The sequence below is a fragment of the Chaetodon trifascialis genome, chromosome 21 (assembly GCF_039877785.1).
Source record: "Chaetodon trifascialis isolate fChaTrf1 chromosome 21, fChaTrf1.hap1, whole genome shotgun sequence".
In the NCBI taxonomy this organism is placed as follows: domain Eukaryota; kingdom Metazoa; phylum Chordata; class Actinopteri; order Chaetodontiformes; family Chaetodontidae; genus Chaetodon; species Chaetodon trifascialis.
Window position 1 is genome coordinate 1,346,062 of NC_092076.1, and position 22,784 is coordinate 1,368,845.

The 22,784-nt window shown below is 43.4% G+C and overlaps 2 protein-coding genes across 2 annotated transcripts; both read left to right on the forward strand.

Annotated features, from left to right (window-relative positions):
• Nucleotides 1-6,415: 6,415 nt before the first annotated feature.
• On the forward strand, nt 6,416-13,959 carry kcnj16a (potassium inwardly rectifying channel subfamily J member 16a). Its single transcript, XM_070990792.1, has 2 exons — nt 6,416-6,514; nt 11,859-13,959. The coding sequence occupies exon 2, from the start codon at nt 11,869-11,871 to the stop codon at nt 13,114-13,116; it is 1,248 nt and encodes a 415-aa protein (XP_070846893.1). The 5' UTR covers nt 6,416-6,514; nt 11,859-11,868; the 3' UTR covers nt 13,117-13,959.
• Nucleotides 13,960-16,929: 2,970 nt separating this feature from the next.
• kcnj2a (potassium inwardly rectifying channel subfamily J member 2a) lies at nt 16,930-22,546 on the forward strand. Its single transcript, XM_070990227.1, has 2 exons — nt 16,930-17,104; nt 19,217-22,546. The coding sequence occupies exon 2, from the start codon at nt 19,461-19,463 to the stop codon at nt 20,742-20,744; it is 1,284 nt and encodes a 427-aa protein (XP_070846328.1). The 5' UTR covers nt 16,930-17,104; nt 19,217-19,460; the 3' UTR covers nt 20,745-22,546.
• Nucleotides 22,547-22,784: the final 238 nt, after the last annotated feature.

The following is a 22,784-nucleotide window of genomic DNA, read 5'->3' on the forward strand; positions in this document are numbered from 1 at the left end:
CTCACACACACAACACAGCCGTTGCTTCTGAATGAAACAAGAGACCCAGTGAAATTACTGGAACATCACGGATCCCCGGCCAGTGCAGCGAGTCCCAAACTGCCTCCTGACCGACTTATCGCTTTTCTCGGTCTGGACATGATAGTGCGTGTGTGTGTGAGTGTGTGTGCTTTGGACATAGGCTTCTTTGTGGGACAAATTTCAGACTGAGTTAATTGGGGATGGCTTGATCAATGGGGGCACAAGCTGGTTTTTGGGTCAGTGGTTAAGCTTAGGGTTGAGTTAGGCAAGTAGTGGTTATGGTTAGGGTTAGTCTCCAGGAAATGAACGGATGAATGAATAGGCTGTTTGCACATGATGTCACGTCACGCTTGCTGTGCAGCGAACTGCAGACGGAGGGCCGAAGCAGAGGAAATACTATAACACACACTGAAAAAGCAGATGTTTTGTGTTGTTTACGGTTTCTCAAATCGATCAAACCAAGAAACCGCGAGGAGCTTTTATTGAGTACCAAAAGTTGAAATGAATGACCCAAATGAAAAAGAAAGTCCCAAATGTGGAAGGTAACAACACAATAAAACCCCATCTTCACCCCTGGGGGGCTGATAGCCTCGGCCATGTGGAAACAGGAGGCCGTGGGACAAAATGTGGCCTCAGCCCCTCGAAGAAAGCTGAAGTTTGACTTTTATAGTTTCTATCAAAAGCTTTACGTGATGCTTCATAAAGCTGCGGTGGGTAAAGATGTACAGTTAACTGATGCACTGAAAATCAAAGGTGACCTGGTAGAACAGCAAATGAAATGAAGTCTAATAAACTCAGCAGATGAATCACACAGGTCAATCATATAATTCGGCCTATTTGACCAGAACAGATTTACAGTTTCTTTCAGCTACAAATGAAGCAGACACGGTTTATCGTGTGTGGAAAATTATGTCTTCAGTCTCGCAGTAAAACACAGAACAAACTTTATATTCATGTTTACGAGTCATTTTTGCCAAATGATTTCATACATAAGCTGCTGTAACTCTGTAATCACAGAGCCCTCAGATTCACTCCTGAAACGCTTATAAAGCAGTTTTACTCTAAAATGAATTAAAGGTAATGATCACAAACAAAACACGCTGGAAACACACAGACGTGTGCTTTCACCGCACCTGTAAGTCGATGTTGGCCCCCGACTAAACCATGCTGAAGACAAACTGGCCTCTGGCTGCTCTCCCCTCAGTCTGTGTCTGTATCTGCTGTCTACAGTCCAATAAAACTTCTGGTTGAGAAAATTCAGCAACCTCCTCCACAAATGTTTCAGTCGGTTCCCGTCTTTGTGCCGAGCTTAACGAGGGGACTGACGGCTGCATCCTGCTCTGCAGCGTGAGGGACATGAAAGGCAGGCCGGTCTACACGAGGTGAAAGCAGAGGCAGGATGCACAGTGCGGCGCTCCCGCTCCGTCAGAGTCTTCATCAGTTCATCAGCTGGACGGCAGTGAACCCAACCAGCAGCTGCTGAACAGCTTCCTACTGCAAAGCTGCTTGTTTGCTTGTTCTGCCTTTCAGGAGAAGATGCACTCTGTGTTGTTTCATGCCAACCACTAATGCAGGCGTGCACACTACATGCATGCAATCCCTCTCATACACACACGCACGCACGCACGCACACGCTGCACAGATGGCCAAGAGACACAAACACGAACATGCTCACGCACACACAGGAAACAAATGTGGGACTGGGACATGGCCGGATTTACCACCGGGTCTTCCTGAGTGGACGAGCAGGGGCCCAGCATGGTGGGGGGGTCTGGCATATGCCCAAAGTAAAGAAAAGACTAAAAATAGATTCAGAAAGTGAAGCTACTGACAGGTGTGGGCGCAAATAACAACTCAGCAGCACAGAACATCCCAATAATGTAGAGACGTTTTTAAAGGACTGTCATTGATTCTTGATGAATATGGACAAAGAGCAGCGGCTGATTGGTTCCCAGTGAACGTGTTAGCTTAGCATTTATACTGTAGCTACACTCAGGGCTGCAACTAATGATCAGCTTCGTTATCAATTAATGAGTTCACCTGAACCGTTAACTTGCTGTGTGATTTGCAGCAGACTGGCAGTAATCACGTAGTTCTGTGTTCAGACTGTTAACAGGCAGAATTCAAGCACATTAAATGCTTTTTTTGGTTTGTTTGGCTGACTTGAAGATTTACTTAAAATCCACTGAAACTGAAAACGGTGGTTACCTCAGTTCACCTTTTCCGTGACGCACCTTGTCCGTCTACTGAAGGCCTGTCCGAGCAGAGACTCTGACTGATCTGCGTCTTCCTCTCTTCTTTACGTTCTGGCCGACGCTCGGCTCAGAAAGCAGCCCCTGTCTGCATTTCACACCCTCAAATCTTTCTGGCCTCTTTAATGTTGTGCCTTGGCGTTGTGTTCGCATGTTTGATCAGAGCTCGCTGCACAACATCGTGCTCATGTATTTTTGTGGATCATTTTTATTGGGAACAAATTATTTCTTTTTCCTGGAAATGAGGTGATTTGTTATGGGTCCACTTTTTGCTGAGACCCCCGTTAACCCACCAACTGTGTGCACACGTAACACTTTCATGCACACACACACGGACGCATGGACACACAAACATGGACGCGCGCGCACACGCGCACACACACACACACACACACACACACACACACACACACACACACACACACACACACACACACACACACACACACACACACACACACACACACACACACACACACACACACACACACACACACACACACACACACACAGATTTGCTCACTGTTCAAAAATGCAGTCAGGTTCATAAACATAAAAACTGGCGTTCTTTCACAGACATACTCTTAGACACCCAGAGAAATTTACTGTGAGGACCCCCCACTGTGCCCCAACTAGAAAAACAAAACCATTGAGTCATTTCATAAGCCTTGCCCTCTTACTCTGCACATTTTACAAAGGTGTCAAATAGCTCGCATTACTTAGTTTTCCTGCTGCAGGAGCCAATGAGCATTTAGTGCTGTCACAGCAAAACACTGGAGGGATAAGTTTCATGACTGAATGGCCGACAAAACCTCATCAGAGGCTCCAACATACCTGCAGGTTGAAGCTGTTTGGATATATGGCTGTTTTATTGGCCACACTCACGACGTCACTACAGGAGGTCATCGTTTGATTGTTGCTCAGTCCAATTTTTTTGTCTAGAGTGAGATCTGTACAACTACAGCCATCATGTTTGGTGCTTATGGTTTCCAGAAGCGAAGCCTGAATGACTCTGGTGATCACACTGACGTGTGTGCAGCGTTACCAGCAGGTCTGACGTGTTTGTCCAACGCTTCCATTCATGACAGGACACTGCTCAGAGCTAACATCTTACAAACTAACACCCTAAGTGCGGTACTTCATGCTGAATGTTTGCATGTAAACGTGCAAACAAAGCTAGCGTTAGAAACCGTTGGCATCTCAGTGTGCTAATGTTAGCATTAACAGCCAAAACACAAGGTTATGGCCACTGTACATAAGACAAACCCGTCTGATTTAGGTAACAACACGGCTTTTTATCTGCTGCCACCCATCAGGTAGACACTCATAGTTGCTATTTTCTTACCTTTAGGGAGTCAGGCCTGAATATCGACAGCTGACATATGTAATCATGGTCTGCAGAGGATGAATCCTAATAACTCTGGTGTTCCCCCTTTTTTTCTTCAGCGCCACCAGCAGGTAGTGCTGTGCGATATGGACAAAAATTTATATCCCAATATAGGTAATTTAAAACGATATATATCCCGATATAGTATTTTTACTTAAAATTATATATATACACACACACGAAATGAATGCCAATTCCTCTGATCTTTTCTCCTTTTATTTATAAAACACATATTTTATATATAAAGGGACAAGACAATTAAAAAAAAATAAAAAGTCTTTAGTGCCAGAGTCCCTCTTTTGTTTCTACTTTCTGTTTTGTTACTAGACAATTAAAAAACAATTAAGAATAAAATAAATAAAACACAAATATCAAATGGACAAATACCATTCAAAAATATCTGGTAGTCTGCGATCAGCTGGCGACCGGTCCAGGGCGTACCCCGCCTCTCGCCCGTTGACAGCCGAGATAGGCTCCGGCCCCCCTGTGACCCCGAAAGGGATAAGCGGCATAGAAAATGGATGGATGGAATATCTGGTAGTGCAATCAGATTCATCACTTTGTGGTTTAACTTTAGTAGTTTGTCACATTTTAACGCTGTCTCTGCACTGTTCTTCATGCCGTGTCTTTAAGTGATAGAAAAGATTAGACGTGTTCAAGTTGCTACTGACGACTTGTTGGCGGCATGTTTTGCAGATTACTGTTTTTTGATTGGTGTCTGCCTTTTTAAATCCAAACCAGTGCCAAACAATGGAGTTTCTATTCCCTCTTTTCGGCACCAATTCCTCTTTGGGTTCTGTTGGTTCAGCGTCCACTGTGCTCTCCATCTCTGCTACGTTGTTTACGTCCATGCTCCCGCCAGCTCTCGCACGCATGGCTGAAAATGTTAGCGGTGCCGTAACGGAGTTCTTGCAGGTGACATAAACTGCTACCGCAAAGCAGTAGCATTGCTACAGTTACATTCGCCGAGCTAACCACAGCCCACACGTTAAAAGCGTAATATCGCACAGCACTACCAGCAGGTATAAATATTTGGCTCAGAACAAAATTTCTCCACCACAGTTGGACGGATTCTCATAAAATTTGACATTCAAGGTCCCCACAGGATGAGCTGTAGTAACTCTGCTGGTTTCCAGACCTCATCTGGTGCCATCATCAGGTCCAAATTTGGTTTATGAACAAATACCTGCAAAACTAATGTCATCAGCTTCAGCAGCTGTTTGGTGCTCAACAGCAAATAGCTGGCTGACATGCTAAGCTAAGACGCTAACATGCTGATGCAAACATCAGCGTTGTGACTGGGGCTGCCAGAGTGGCTGCTGGCTTTTGTCGTTGTTGTTGTGGCAGTAACAAAGCTGCACAGTACTCTTTTTTCATGTGAACATGTAGCTGTCTCCAGCTTTTAATGACCAATCCAGCATCTTCCTAACTACAGCGTGCACTGAAGTGAGGCCAGCTCAAATGACGGGTTTAGTTGAAGGCGTGGGACACCTTTACAAAACACTGTTCAGTGGCCATTTGTTCTGTCACCTACACACCACTCATACAATAAACAGCACCAGGATGGAAAAGTCGCATTGACCTGACAGCAGTTTCCCATTTCCATCGTCCCAGATCTGTTTGTGGGTAGAGAGACAGCCCGTGTTATCACAATATGTACGACCTGCGAGCCTTCCCCCTGCACTGAGCACGGGCTGACACTCAATAGATTTCCACAGTGGAAACCTGAGTTCGGCTTTTCTCTCCAGACAATGAACAGTGAGTTCAGTTGCAAAGCAGTTATTAAGGCGCAGAGGCAGAGATATTTGAGTTAAGCTCTCTAAGGAGTTTCAGGCTGGGAAAAAGGATTTTCAGTCAAGTCTTTGAAAAAGGGAGGCACAAAGGAGGGAGAGTGCTCACCAATTTGTAGTTTGTGTTGTGAATGAAGGTGTATGAGATCAAATTCTTATAAACCATCAAATATCTGATCATTGGTTAAGTGTGTTGCCATGCACACATAAAGCAAAGGATTGTGTAGGAGTAAACTCATGAACTGCTGGTATATGTCTGTGAATAGTAACAGGAGGTTTTACTCACAGGGCTGCAATAAGAACTATTTTGATTGTTGGTCAACCAGTCAGTTATTTTCCCGGTTAAACAACTGATGGTTTGGTCTATAAAATGTCACCTTCTTAGAGCTCCAGATGTCTAGATTGTTGGTTTTGTCTGAGCAACAGTCCAAAAACCCAAAGACTCACTTTGCTCATATTTTAATGGGTGTTTATCTGCTAAAGATCGAATGGCTGAAGTCCTCTCCAGTAAAACACTCCATCTGATTGTGTCACCTTGATTTAAGGAGTCACTTTCCCTCAGGTAAACATGTCTATAACTGAAGCTTATTAAGTTAAAAATCTTAGACCACAGCTGTCATTTCAATGTCAGACACATATTTACTGAACGCTGACCTAATAAGAGTACTGGATCGCAGGCAGTAGAAAAACTTCACTGTTAACATACAACTGAACGGTGTGTTGCTTGAAACAACAGAGTCACGTCAGAAAGTACTGAGTGTAATCTTGAACCAAAGCCCAATGAATACCTGCATGTATGCATACTCACCCACAACACACACTCATGCATATTCACGTGTACCTGCACTGACACACGCTCAGAACCACAAACACTCACCTGTCTGTAAGGTACCATGTGATGCTGAAGGCTGAAGGGAGGTGTCAAACTTTAGTTTTCGCAGTGACGAATGGGCTGGCTCATTCCAGCAGGTGACTGTCAGAGCTACTGTACAGCCCCTCGGACAGCTTCCTACTCAGGTACAGACGTTCCTGCAACTGGTGCTGCATTTATTTTTACAAAGAAGGTAGGAAGTGATGTGTGAAATCTGCTGCTTCTGTTGCACCTATGATCAGAAATCACAGTGTCAGACTTGAATTCAGGATCAAATCTGAAGAAGACCTTAAGAGTGATGTGAAATCTGTATTTAAGAAGGTTTTGTGTACATGTACTGTGTGTATAAGACTGTATAAGACGTTGTGGTCTTATATGAGCATTCAGATAGACTTGAAAAGTGTTTATTTTACTTTTTTACTCTGGAAAATGTTGATTGCATGTTCTTAAAAAGACTTCATATTACACTGCTAATGCTAATTGTAAACCTCCTTGACCATAGTGTGCATAGTGTGTATTATGTATCAAACTAGACGTTGCTGGTTGTTTGAAGGCGTCAGAGTGAGCTGAAACAAATCTGAGGCAACAAGAAAGTAAAGGATAGTAATCTGAGCCACAGCATTAAGAGCAGTAAGACAACACCTGAATGGTTCAAAAAGAAGACAAGATGTGGTCAAGGTGATGAGAAATGTTTGAGGTCATGTTTCACAAAGACGTCTGATCAGATTCAGAGCAGCGAGAAAGAAAAATATTGATAGTGCACACACCAGCAGACCAAAAAGAAGAGGAGTGTACGAAGACGTGAAGGTGCGAGGCGGCGTCACTGCTGACACAACAGGACTGACTGTTTCATAAATACACTATTGATCTGTAAACAGTGAACCATGCAAGGCCGCTAATGCTGAAGGTCGCGTTGGTCTTCAGACAAATTAAATGTATTGGACACAAAAGAAAATCTAACACTGACTGCTGACATGAAACAGTGAGAAACAAACGACTCGCTGAAATTCAGCGACGCAGGTCTGAAACCAAACGTGTACAGACAGAAAGAATGAAAACGCTACCAGACGCTCGTCACAGAAAGCTACGACTAAGAGGTTAAATCCAGGGTCTGGCTTCAAGTGCGTCCTCTTTAAAAGCAACGTTAAGCTATTTCTGATGAAGCAGAACCAAAGCAAACACCTGCTCTGGTCCACTTGGCACTTTGAAGCTTGGATAAACCATTAACCTTCAGGAACAGACTGCTGAGGCAGAGGACATAACGCCTGCCTAGATGATACAAAAGAAGTAAGAACTTCCAGAGCAGATCATTGTCAACAGATCTGACTCTGGCTTTGAGAAAAAGTCCTGAAACAGGCGGAGAGAAGTCGCCGGCACTGCCAGACGCTTCATCTGACATGCGAGTGAGAGGCTAAGTGACTTGTTAAGATGGAAATATTTAGCAGCGTTGAGGTTTTGGAGGTCATTAGAGGTGGCAGAAAGCCCCGGGGCAGAACTAAGAGTAGCCACCCGTGTACACAGTTCTGTTCCAGTGAACCACAGATGGGTGGCACAATGTCATTTGCAGTAAGTGAGCATGTAATGGAGTTGTAAGTGCCCCGAGCAGGAGAGGAAACAAGCCAATTGCCTAAGTTGTTTCCAGAGTTCATCCCTTGATTCCTACTGTCGGCACTGGGCTGACGGACCTTTAGTCCAACTCTACAACACAAAAGGACACTCAGAAAATGTCGCTGTGGAAAAACAAACCGCAAAAATATAAAGTATCAGAGCTCTGTTCACTGAAAGCGCAGTGGAAAGTTTACGGCGAAGGTCAGGATGTTTGGTTGTGAGTGGTTGTTCTGTGCGATGCCTTGTTTTGTACACAGAGCTGCTGGTTTCAGGTCAGACGCAGAGTGAATGTGGAGAAAACAGCTCAACCTAGTGGGTCGACAGCACACAGGGACGATCAGGGCTGACTGCTCAGTGGGTGACACCAGCAGATACGGCAGAGATGAAAATCACTTTTAACGCTCAGGCTGGAAGGAGGGAAACTCCCTCAGTATCTTGAACCATTTAAAAACATTCAGTGTTGATTAAAAAGTCTTTTCACGGCCTCATACTCCAGATGCTATTATGATCTAAATCGCTCGTAAAATGTGGAATTAATAGAGGATTAATTGTGTCTTTTGAGGTTGAGTTTATTAGCTGACCACATGAAACAAAATGGCAGTATCCTAATTGTACTTTTATGCCTGTGTTAAGATACTCGAAGGGCTCAGACTTCATTCATTTCTTTATTTCACTTTCTTTATTGGAGTGGCAAAGTCTGCATGGACTGCCTGAGCATCCGTCCTCATTGTGCCTGGTTAAAATTACAGTCCTCAGCCCAGATTTGAACAGCAGCACGTTAAACAAAGTTTCACTGAACTGTGAAATATGATAAATGTTACAAACATTCATATTTAATGTTGCATTTTATTTAAGTAAAATACACCAATTAATTCAATGATCTACTAAATCGAGGTGTTCTATATTTCTGTCTTCATGTTTTATTATTATGCACAGCGGTTGACACGCAGTGTTTTGAGATGAGTGCCAATGCTAGCATGCTAATATGCGCACAATGACAATGCTAACAGTCTGGTATAGAGTAGGTGATGTTTATCATGTGCACTCTTAGCGTTAGCATGCTAAAATTGGCTATGTAGTACAGCTGAGGCTGATGGGGAGGCTGTTAGTTTTGCAGGTATTTTGGTGAAGTATTAGACAATAAAAATTCTGACATGCTCGTGCTGCTAAATGAAAGGTTACGGGTTATCATGATGCATCCAAATATGATCAGAACAGTGTGTACCGAGTTTCATGACAGTCCATCCAAAAACTGTCAAAATCTCACATGACAACCGCATGGTGGCCGTTAGCATGCATCCTCTGAGGACCATGAATGTGTGTACAGCATTTTATGGCAATCCATCCAGTAGAAGATATGTCAGTCAGCAGTAAGCAGTAAGCTACCTGTGTAGTACCAGTGAGGAAGCAGAGAGAATTGCACGTTTCTGCACTTCTAATCTTCCTAAAACGACAGATGTTCAGACTGATGAGCTATGAAGGCTGCAGTCACTCAGCGCCTCCCGCTTTTGCAGCAGGATGCTGCGTTTTCCCCCTTTTGTCCATATCAGGGTATTTAGGAGGGGATTATGGGAAGCTAATAGGACGTTATTTCTATGACCTCATGGAACGAGCTCCACAGTCTGGCAGTAGGGACGCTCGCTGTGGCCAGGAGAAAGTGGAGTCTGTGACTGGAGCCCAGTTCACTCAGTCAGATAGCGGTGATTCAAACCCCATTTGTTTTGGGCGTAGAGGATGCTCTCAGTGGTTTGGCTGTGATTGATCCTTCCTCTGCCCGTGATCGCACCATGACACTATTCCAGTTTCCACATTCATTTTTCCCCTGCTAACTTAGACCAGTTCGGTGCTGTGGTGCTGCCTTTATTGGCCCTCTGACAGTTCTTTGACCTCCACCCAGAAAAAAAAGGTCTTGGGCCATTGCTTTGGACAACAGTAAACTTTTGCATGGAAACATTGTATGTTTACAGAGAGTTTAACGTTACTGTGGCAAAAGACATCCTGCTATGGCACAACACACCCTTCATTACTAAACAGATTTCTTTAAGTGGAATTAAAGAAATGTCCTCTGGACCTGAACCATCTGATGCATTTACAGATTTTTAGGCAATTTAATCAACTAATGCTCAAGTCATACACTGATAAACTAGAAAACAGGCTTTTAAACGTGCTTAATCCACTACGGCCTCTGCCAAAGAAGTATTCATCCATCAGCACAGATGCATTGAATGTAGAGCGGAGGTGTTTGGAAACCTGTGAGCAATCTGTGCAGGACAGGTGTTTGCCACACCTGAGGTGTCCTTGGTTTATTGTACAAGATGAAAAGTAATCAGTGGCATAAAGCAGCAGAAAGAAAGTAGCAGCCAAAGCAAATGTTGCAGTAGGTTTTCTATCTCCAGGCAACTGTCTCATTAGGATTAAATGTATTGACACAGTACAAAGAGGCAGGAAAAAGAAAATCAGACACGGCAAACATTCCCAGATCACTATCTTAAAAATAGACGTCCAGAGTAATCAAAGCACAGACAAAAAAACTAAACGGGAGACAAAATATGAAAGAAAACATGTGAATGAAATTATAAGTATAACCCATAATGGAAAAAAACAAACAACAAAGCATCTCTTCCCTCGTCAGGGACTTTTTTTGTCCTGTCTTACTGTTTTTCATGCCAGTGCTGCTCATTATGTATTTATATTAGATGCTAAGGGAGGAAGGACAAGAGGTTGGAGATTTCCAGTGATCAGACAGTGATTTAGATACATGGAAGACTCTGCCGTTAATTGTTTCCTCCAACAACACCGGCTGGAGAGAAAGAGGTCGGAAAATGGGCAAGACTGCTGTAGGTTGGCTGTTTACTGAACGAGAGCCACAGGGAAGCCCTTTGGGAGTGTTATGAGTGATCAATGTGGACGCAGCAGCATCAAAACATCCCATAATTAAACCGATTTTTGGATTTGGATTTTCATATATATATATATATATATATATATATATATATATATATATACACACACACACACACACACACACACACACACACACACACACACACACACACACATACATACAGTATATACTAGATTTGTATAATTTCTGCTGCTTAATTTCCTTTTCCAAATGGAAACATGCAGTCAGCTGTCAGTCAGCAGTGGATTTCACATACTGACTGTAGTCAATGCAAACACTGTTCTGTGAATTCATCTTTACATGTACGCATACAGTAAACTTGTGCAGAACTTTTGCTGTAGCCACGATAAAATCAGGACTTGTGCATTTGTGTCACAATTACAGACTTTTCATCGCCATGTGGGTCAGGGATCTGATCAGACAGCTTCCAGTCGCTGTTGGGTCTCGTTTGCAGTTATCGGTCTGCTCCTGCTGTCATGACCTGCATTGCTCTGCTGACCTCCTCTCAAGGTTTTGGGTCAGCTGAACAACAAAACAACAAGCTACAAAGCTCGTAGTCCAAACTGACGAATGTTAGAAAGTTGCTGATTTGGGGTTCTAATCAGGGACTGATTTACACCTGATTATGAGTTAAATGCTGTTAACTACTATTAATTATGCAGAAGGATAAACACTGACCCAGAAATTTGTGATCTAAGACAGGGAACCGTGTCGGGCCTCCAAACTTAAACTGAACCAAACCAAAATCTCTGACGTAAAATTTGCTTTTTTATTTATTTGCTGGTCTTCATATGGCGTTTTATTATCAAAAGGATACAGTGAGGTCATTTTTTAGTCATTACTTAAAGCCACCATGTGTACAATTTAAAGATTTCTAACTCTGACCACCCCCAGTGGTTGACTTAAAAATGGACATGCGGCTTTAACGTAATGGCTCAAAGGTCAATGTGTTAATTATGCCAAATATTTACCAAGTGTTGCTGATGAATAAAATTGCTAAATGTTCTTTGCCATTTCCCAACAGAATCTGCAAGATGCATAAACACTACACCTCAGTGAGGCCTGCAGATGACGGTGGAAAGACTGAGAATGGACCTCAACCAAAGAAATACCGCTACATACGCAAAGAAGGCAGCTGTAACGTCGTGTTCCGCCATGTTCCCGCGGAGTGGCTGTTGTTTGTGACTGACATCTTCACCACCTTGGTGGAGATCAGATGGAGGGTGATGTTTCTGATCTTCGCCCTGTCTTACATCCTGTCCTGGCTCTTCTTCGGCATCCTCTTCTGGGTCATTGCTCTCGCTCACAACGACATTAAAGACCACACGAATGAGCCCTGCGTGTACGAGGTGCGCAGCTTCACCGCTGCTTTCCTCTTCTCGCTTGAAACTCAAACCACCATTGGCTACGGTTTCAGAGGAATGTCCGAGAACTGCATGACTGCCATTATCATCGTCACCATACAAGATGTCATCAGCTGCTTCATCGACACGTTTGTCATTGGAATTGTTGTTGCCAAAATGGCCTCAGCCAGAAAGAGAGCGCAGACGGTGGGCTTCAGCAACTGCGCCGTCGTCAATCTTTGCAATGGTCACTTGTGTCTTTCCTGGAGAGTCGGAGACTTTCGCAGAAACCACCTGGTGGAGGGGACGGCTCGTGCCCAAATTGTCCACTCTACAGTACATGCCACAGGGAAAATGGATGTGACTTATGAAGACCTGGTCATACAGCAGAGGGACATCATCCTGGTCACGCCTACCACCATCTTCCACAGGATCGAACCCGGCAGCCCTCTGTACAAGATGAGTTTAGTCGATCTACGGAGAGCAGACTTTGAGCTGGTGGTGTCTTTCACCTACACGGACGACTCCACAGGTATGCTGCATCAGACCCGAACCTCGTACACTCCGGCTGAAATCCTGTGGGGTCACCTGTTCCAGGAGATGATCAGGGTCAGCAGGAGGCACTACAGGGTGGATTACACCTTGTTCAATCACACTGCCAAGGTGCTGGTGCCTGAGGTCAGCGCTGAGGAGTACCAACTTAAGAAGCAGCTGCGGCCCTCTCCCCGACATTCCCCTCGACATTCGCCTAGATCTTCCCCGCGCCCCTCTCCAAGGTCGCCACGGCAAAATCATAAGGAAGCGCTTCTGAAACCCCCAACGGTAACTGTGGAACTTGTTAATGATAGTCGCCCTGAACCAACTGTTTCAACATCGCAAGCAGACAATCAGTACAACACGTTGACTCTGCCAAATGACCTCACGAGTCAAGAAATATAAAGGCAGAGCATTACAGGTGGCCAGACATTGTACGAACTGTCCATTTCTTCAAAGAAACCACGGCTGAAGAGGAATACTAAGGATGCTACTGAATCTCATTCACTGTAAGAAAGTTGAACATCCTGGCATCTGTTTTTTGGCGTGTGATTTATTTAAAGTGACACTCGGGCCAAAGTCTGTCTTTTGAGTATCCAAGCCTCAACCCCTCCAGGCTTGAAAGATGGCACCCGGTGAATGCTGCTCACCTGCCGTAGGCTGCACGTAGGCTACTGAAGGGCTTCTTAGCTGGTTTTCAAAGCAGTACAGGGTTTACAGTACATGTACCCAGGAAGCATGGGTGCTCCTGAAAAGTACCCTACTTATGACATCACAGATGTAAAAACTGCTCATGTAGGTTTTGGGAAAGTTTTACAAATATAAAAACTTCTTTGTTTCACAGGAAAAGAGAACAACCACACACGCTGTGAGGCTGTACTTAAGAGCTGCAGTGCTTTGAGCTACATGCTAATGTCAGGATGCTAACATGCTCCCAGCGACAATGCTAACATTCTGGTGTTTAGCATGTATGATGTTTACCATGTTTACTGTCTTAGTTTAGCGTTTAGGTTGTTAATCAACACTAAAAAGGAAGTACAGCTGAGGCTGATGGGAATGTCACTTGTTTTGTAGGACAAACCAACGTATTGGACAATCTGAAACTGCTCAGGGAGCAGAGCATCTGTGAAACTACAAACTTTATACAGCCACCTTTTAAGCCGACAGGATTTCAGGATTTGATGCACAAAATATAAATACTTGGTGCGGTGTCACTTTAAACGTTTAAAGCAGTAGCATAGAAAGAATCCAAAACCCATAATGTACAGAGGCTAGGTGTTTGAAATATGAGGGTCTGCAAAGGGTTAATATGGTATTCTGATTAAGAAAACAATGAAAGACAAAATGCATATTTAGGAGGATCAAAAAAACAACAATATTGACCTTGTGGTGAGATTGTTTTGTTAACTGCTGTTTCCAAGGTCACAAATGAACTTTTAATTTCAACCTTTAAGCAAACTTGGGTGAAAAGTGCCTGAAACGCTCAGAAGAGCAGAAAGGTGTCATTCACGAGAACTGGTCAATCTGCTGAAGAAGACCATGTCATACAAAGGGAAGCTCCAGCGCAGCTACCGAACGCAGCTCGTGGTGAGACTGTTTTTATATTCTTTTTGTGTAGTGTAGGAAGTGGAAAAAAATTATGTAAAAAGAAAATCAGACAAAACTTTAGAGTGTAGAGTGAAATTTACAGCTTATCCTTCATGTTATATGACCTGGACTCACAACTGCTAAAGTTTCAAGTCTAATCACTGCTGAGAGTAAATAAACTGAGGTCATAAACGTCCCTTATTATGAGCAAAGTCCTCAGAGTTTATGTGAAAAACATGTAAAATGTTGAGTCTCCTTTATGTTTGTGGTGGTCAAATTTGATTTGTTTAGTAATTACCAGGACGTCAAGCTATTCACAAAAATAAGTGTAACTGTCCATTTATTGTCTCTTTGTAAATGACATTTTATATCCTCACATGATAATGAACAGAAGAATATGAAGATCTGTTCTAACAGACGGACCAAAAGTATTTCTAATTTTGTTGCATTCTGCCGCCAAGCAGATCTTATAAAATATTAAAACAATATTTCTTATGAGTCAATAAGCATCAACAATTTCAATAAAGTGATGTTTAAATCCTGGTTTGCGTCTTCACTTCCTCTAATGACCACGTCTCTGCTGGAGATGGATCATGGTTCATGTCCAAGAACAAAAGCTCCGATCAGGAAAGTCACTTTGATGTCAAATAACCAGAGAGACAAAAGAAACCAGACGCTGCTTCACAGCGTTCATCACTGTATGATCAGATTAAAAACGTAGATCCTTTTTATCATGTATCCAAAATAGATCAATGCAAAGTTCCTGATCGAGTTCAGGCAGTCAGACACGAGATCACGACAGAGCTCATTTACTGTGACGTCCTGACTTCTACCATGCAGTACTCAGAACTGATCTGCTGACCAAATAGCAGCAAATATGTCCATACTTTGTGGTCCTGAACAGTTTTTATCAGATGAGACTATTGGTCCCATGAGGGAAATTCACGTTGCAGCAGCACAGAGACAGCGAGACTACGAGACAAGAGAACAGAGGTAATGGTGGGACAATGTGACCCCGGACAGTCACTTTAATTCTGCCCGCCTCACTGTCAGTAGCAGCCTCACAGAAGTCTGTCAATCCTCAAGCTTGTCGAGCTTCTGCAAAGCTCTTCTGGGTCTTTTTGGAAGGCAGTGATTAACACCATCATTGGCTGTTCAGCGTGGAGGACTTGTTCATCATGCTGAGGCTGAAAGGTGAGCTTGGACGGCACAAATCTCAGCACCCAGTCATTCACTCATTAGTCCAACAGCCTCATAAATACAGTCACTTGTGCTAAAATGTATAAAAATAAGTTTTATTGCATCCTAATATGAAATCTTTACTCTTCTTAACATCAATATTCTTCCATGTTTGCACATTTAATCTCAACCTTCTAGATGCTGCAGTGACATAAACTGCTTGAAAAGTTCAGACTCAGATCCTCCTCTTCCTCCGTCTGGTGCCGTGTGAGAGGCAATCACTGGTTAATTCCAGTCTCCAGCTCTCCACCTTGTGGTCCACACGCAGCACTGGCTACTGCATGCATCGCTCCCTTTATTGCTGGAAATTGGGCATGGAAAGCAAACACACACAACGTGCACAGTTCACTGACACAGGTGGTTTGGGCTAAATATATGTGCTGCTATTAATAACCACAACTAAAAATAAGACTCACAGGGAAAAAACAAGCACTTCAAAAGCCTTTTTGAAAAACATGTAGCTGCGGGTTAATGTTTATCATGAATTAGTAAGCAGGAAGAATGATTTAGTCAATGGCTTTAAGACAACACGGCTACAGCCTGACCTAAAATTATAGGGCAACAGATGCATAGTCTAAACATCCGAAGCAACTTGATAGCTCAGTGGAGAAAGACAGTCATATCATAATACAGGCATGTAAGCCTTTATTGAGTGAGTCATTCTTTCCAACAGAACACATTTTCCATACCCACATTAAAAAAATAGGATCTATAAAAACAACGGATATCACAAAAATGAGGGTGAGGGGCAGTTGGACTGCAGCAGGTCAGCAGCAGGTGGGAACAGGCACAAAGTCACATGTTTGGAAGGTTTTAATGCTTCTGCAGACAACACATCAATTATTGCTTTGACATCTGTGGAAAGATGGATGTTTTTGTACTTTTTTTTAAAATGTTGTCCCACTCAAATTAAACGTTGGTGTTTTTTTGTTTTCTGGTAATGTGACGTTTTCTGCAGAGCTGGACCACCAACACCTATCCATCATTTAACCTGTATGTTTTAAACTGGTAGTAGTCATGTTTACCAGTTTTCCTTCTTCAAGGAATCAGTCTAAATGGAGGCTTTTCTTATTTACTATCGCTGCTTATTTATTTATTTTTGTTTATATTTCAGTTTTTGAACTCCTCGACCTGCATCCCTCCCTTTTATTTAACCCCTGACTGAGATCTAACATGTCACCGGTCAATTAGAGTCAAAGTGCTCTCCATTGCTTCCATGTTGCGTTATGTTCACATGAGCCGCATTGATCAAACGCACAAAATGACACTAAACCAGCAGAATTGCGCCTGTTTGGCGGAGTGCGCTCCCCTCCTCTCTCCATTGGCCAGCCGCGGGAAGGGGCGGGCCGTGCCGGTGCGTGATGTTTAAAACGCTTTGGGGGAACTCATCGCGAGGCACATTATCGAGACCGGTCCTCCAGAGATGTGAGGGAAGTTTCACACTTTAACGTGCTCGGCCACAACACGACACAAGCGCGCGGAAACGACGCCGAGGATAGACGAGGCCAAACACGTCTGGATTATATTTCAGCCAGCTGAATCCAACAGGTCCACCAATGAGCAACAGGTAGAGCAAACATGAGTCCGAGCCGTTTCTTCCATAAAACTACTCATTTTATGCCCGGAACAAGAGCTGTGAGCATGAGAGAAGTGTTTATCTTTATTAAGATGTGATGGTTTACTTTATTCTCCATGACGCGCTCACTTCCTGGCTTTTACGCACGACTTCTGCTCCCGCAGCTGTCACACGACCCGCCAAAAGTTTCATGTTATCCGCTCATATTTCGCCTCGCTTCTTATGTTCAGATTTTAAGATAAGAGCTGATTTGTGAATGGCTGAGCTGGAAATGAAACGTGCATGTGTCTCAGTCTGAGGGGTGTGTGTGGATGAAGGATTGCATCAGAAGTCCGCTGCTTTCCCGCACCTGTTAGCATTTGTCTCTGGCATTTGGTGCATTCAGAGAGCAGCTCTGCGTGTCTGTCTCCATACAGCCAGACACTGTTCAAGAACATCAGACTCTGTAAGAATATGACAGTAGTAATTTAGTTATGCATTATTAATAGTAGTAGCACTAGTATGTTATTTATTCAGGACATTTCTGTCTCAGTTTTCCTACAGTCTCTCAGACAGCTGCTTGTGATTAATCTTATTTATTTATTGAACTGTTAACATATGAGAGGAGATTACACATTGCTTAGCAGTACAGCATCCTCAGTGCTGCACGTACATTAGATGCTTAGATATGTTTGGGTCATACATGTGTGCATTTTCACGTGGTATGTACACAACAGACTGGCAGGCAAATTGCATCAGCCAGTTTTACTTTGTGCAGGTACGAAACTACATTATGAATCAGCGACTTGAAGCTGTGGTCACATCAGAGTTGCTTAGTCTGGGGGTGACACTGCGAGGACCTCCAGGTCTGCAGAACTTTCACTACAAGCTTCTCCTCATCTTAGCTGGCACAGCTCAGAGTTATCCATCCCAACAAATTATAAATAAATGAACCACAGTGACTGCAGCAGGTCGGTTTGGACTTTGTTGCTAGGACAGCCGAAACTAATGAGAGGTGTTTTAGTTGTGCCAGGAGAATCCTCTCAGGACAGCCATTATTGCAGCAGAGAGAAGAAGTCCCTGAGGACTCTGCGAGTCAACAAGCTCTGTGCATGTCCTCTGCACAGCAAGGACAAAGCTCAGTTTCCCCTAAAGCTTCTTTAAAATAACACGTCATTACAGTGAACCTGTGACACTGACATGTCATTTATGAAGTGCTTTAACTTGCTGCTCCTGGTGTGTAAAGTTGTTGTTTTATTCTTGGAGATCACTGTAAAACTGCTTATAAAAACTAAAAGTGCAACCGATGATTACAGTGTGGAAATTTAAACTTACTAAAGAGGGTGAGTGCTGAGGACAACAGGACTGCTTCAAAATTAGGTTTCACATAGAAAACATCCATCCTATTGATGTTGAGAAGGCATTACATGTGAGAATGTGGATTATTAATGCACCACTGAGCATTTAGACAGAAGTTTGCACATAACGTCATAAACGATCCAGGCTGAAATCCAGACTGGATGATGCTTTGGTTCATTGATGCAACCTGCTGTGCATTTTTAGTTGGAGTATATTTTTCAAAAGAGGACAGTAAGAAATCTGATTTCTCAGTTTAAGTTTTTAACTTGATCCATCAGTTGTGCAAAACCAACAGTTCATGGGATCCTGTATAAACGCTGTAACCCACAATCCAGCAAGAAATGATCAAGTGAGTGCAGGGCAGCCAAGAAAAATAAGGCGACTTTGTAAGTGACCAATAACGGGACCGAGTGCAATTACAGGGTGGCCTCTCTCAGTGAAAGTTGAAATGTTAGATCAGGGTTAAACATCACTGTTGTTGTTTGTCATAACTGGATGAAATATTGTTGGCACAGGCAGGCGAGCTTTGCTGAAGCTGGGTATAAACCTTTTTCTCAGGCTGCACGCACATCTGACTTAACAGTGCTGAAGTTATCGAAGTTATCAGTTCTGACATGTCATGTTCAACAAGAAATTGCTAAAATGTTGAACCATTACATTTACTTTTTGCCAATGTTGTAATTAAATACCCTGAACATGTTGTTTTTCTGATATGTCTGGAACTGGTTACACTAACAGACATCTCCTGTCTCTGTTTTCTCACAGCAGATGAACTTGATGAGGTCCAGTCAGCTGATGAAAGAGGAGTGATCGCTTCGTCCTCCTCTTGTTGCACTCCATCTAGGGGCCAGTGAGGCTGAAGAGTCCCTTCAGCCTGCCTCATTTTGTCACCATTTCCTCTCTGAGTTGGTCCCCCAGAAGTGTTTCAAAACTGTTTCTCCAACGCTTTTTCCAGAAACTCAGACTGTTTTCCAAAGCAGAAGCAGCACAGCCCTCCCAGACTGAGGTGATGGGAAGCGTGCGAGCCAGCCGCTACAGCATTGTGTCATCAGAGGAGGACGGCATGAAGCTTGCCACTATGGCAGTACCCAACGGCTACGGGAACGGCAAGAACAAGGTGCACACAAGGCACCAGCCACAAAGCAGATTTGTAAAGAAAGACGGTCACTGCAACGTGCAGTTCATCAATGTGAGCGAGAAAGGTCAGCGGTACTTAGCTGACATCTTCACTACATGCGTGGACATCCGCTGGAGGTGGATGTTTATCATCTTCTGCCTCGCCTTTCTCCTGTCGTGGCTGTTCTTTGGCTGTGTCTTCTGGCTGGTGGCCATCTTCCATGGGGACTTAGAAAGTGATACCCAGAAGTGCGTCTCCAACGTCAGCAGCTTCACCGCTGCCTTCCTGTTCTCCATTGAGACTCAAACTACTATTGGCTACGGCTACAGATACGTAACAGACGAGTGCCCTGTCGCTGTCTTCATGGTGGTTTTCCAAAGTATCGTGGGCTGCATTATTGATGCCTTCATCATTGGCGCTGTCATGGCAAAGATGGCAAAGCCCAAGAAGAGGAATGAAACTTTGGTTTTTAGCCATAACGCCACAGTGGCCATGAGGGACAACAAGCTCTGCCTGATGTGGCGTGTGGGCAACTTAAGGAAGAGCCACCTGGTTGAGGCGCATGTGCGGGCGCAACTTCTGAAATCCAGGACGACAGCAGAGGGGGAGTACATCCCCCTCGATCAGATGGACATAGATGTGGGCTTCGACAGCGGAGTTGACCGCATCTTCCTGGTCTCTCCCATCACCATCGTCCACGAGATCAACGAGGACAGCCCCTTCTACGACATGAGCAAGCAGGACCTGGAAAACTCAGAGTTTGAAATTGTGGTCATCCTGGAGGGCATGGTCGAGGCGACTGCCATGACCACGCAGTGCCGCAGCTCCTACGTCGCCAGCGAGATCCTCTGGGGCCATCGGTTCGAGCCTGTGCTATTTGAGGAGAAGAACTACTACAAGGTGGACTATTCCCGCTTCCATAAGACATACGAGGTGCCGAGCACCCCTCTGTGCAGTGCCAGAGACCTGGCAGAAAAAAAATACATTCTCTCAAACTCCAACTCCTTTTGCTACGAAAACGAGATGGCGCTGGAGAACAAAGAGGACACGGATGAGGGAAACGGGGGAAGTGTCGGGCCTGACGGCACCCAGACAGACAACATCTCAGAGACTGAACACAGCCAAGCCACGGTGCCGCTAGAGCCCCGACCTCTGAGACGAGAATCAGAAATATGACTGCTCAGACCTCAGACCTCACGTGAGAGATGTCCTAAAAGCACCTCTCTGCTCCAAAAGGCACGACGAGCCGAGCTGGGCAGAGGACAAGCCGAACGGTACTGCTGTGGGAAGCAGCAAGGTTTAGGACTTTGTATGTAGGAGTCTGAACTTTGACTACATACATTATGACAAAACACAGCACTATGAACCATGTGCATATTGCAGGAAGAATTCTCCATGAAGTCCCCATGAATGTGTGCTCAGTGTCTGGTGACTGCAAGATGACGGAGAGGAAGGAGGCTGTTGAGACGACTTGAAAATTGCAGGCATGTCTCAGTTTCTCTGGCCGGTATGAACAAGACGCTTTCAGAAGGTGGTTTTTATAGTTAGATTATGTTCTCAAGTGCTGCTAGAAAATAGTGTAAGTTACACTTTGTGCTTTCTCGTAGAACCAAAGTACACAAAAAGGTAGATGTCTGGAACAAAGGTACAAGTAGAGTATTTGTTCACGAGCTGGTCTCTTAGCAGACATCACAGTCAAAATACATTGCACCAAAAACCTTCTGTATGCACCAAAGGTCAAACGACGTGTCGAAAACTTCACAGCACTGATTTTCTGATCTTCTGCTTTATCCTTTGCGGTTATTGATCTGAGAGACTGTTCATTGCTGGTCGGACTGATGGAAACATGCCTGCTCATGTCAAGATAGAGCAGGGTAGTATTAATGGCATCGAACTGACAGAAAAATCATTAATTTAAACAGAGACCGGGGTAATATGAGAATCTGAATGTTCTTTAAAGTGCTGCTATGATGTTGCTTCTTTCTTTCTTCTTCTTCTTCTTTTTTTTTTTTTTTTTTTTTTTACAGTTGATGAAAAATGCCAAAGAGTATTATTATCATAGTTATGTGTTTTTTAAAAACAGCACCTGGTTAGATTTGGTACAGAGAAGTAGAATGTTAAGGGAGTTTTAATAAGGTTTGTTTTTCAAGGATGTGTGTACAGTTTCCTTTTTTTATGTCGATCATCCTTATCTTGAGCCACTTCATCAAGCCTTAATCTGGAAAGTCAAAAAGGGGGGAAGTGAAGATTTAGAAATCAACCAAAGTAGAGGACAGTAAACAAGAACCGCAAGTTCAGCAGTGTTTGCTGAACTAAAACAGCAATGAGTTAGAAGCCTATTCATGCTCGGAGGATTTTTAGGTGTCAACTTGAATCAAAAAGTTTATTTTGAAGGCCAAACCTGCTTTAAAGGTTAAAAAACATGAAGTGGTATGTGATGACAGAATGTCTTTGCTAAGAGAACTAGATGTGCTTTCTAATGTGTGAATCTCATACAGTGTTATGATTGGACGTTGAAATATTTCAGTAAAACATTGGTGATGACACTTCCTTTGTGCTGCACGCAGACTACAGATCAGCCGACTTCATTATCAACACTACTTGAGTTTTCATTCTCTGTCGTAATGCTTTTGTCTTACTTGAGAATGTAAGATTTGAAAAAGCGTAGTTCAAAGCCAAATGTACTGTAACCCCAGCATATGAAGGTGTACTGCACAAGAGTTTGCATCAATACAAATTTATATCCTGTATCTTTTGTTTTCTTTGTTTGTTTTAAAGAAAAGCAGTGACGGAAGGCCACTGGCTCCACAGATCCTACATGTGTAAATACCTCCCTCCCTTTGCAGTTATTTTGTATCAGTCTTCCAAATGTACTGCAAAACCACAGAATGTACAGATTTTTGTATTAATATTATTATTATTATTGTACATGATATTATATTGTTCTTTTTTCAATAAAATGTCGGTGGACAATCGGGATTGTGCGGTGCAGCTTGTCATGATTGGTAGATTTCCATAAAAAACCTTGAGCATGAAACACGAGATGATGGCGGGATGAGACTGGTTTACCTTTGGGATTAATTAAGTATTACGTGCATCTTGCTTTTAAAACAACATGAGCTTGATGTGGAAAGTATTTTTAGTGTGGAAAATGAATATAACATTATGTAATTATGACAGCTGTATTCCATTTCTGCCATATTCTGCCAATAGATC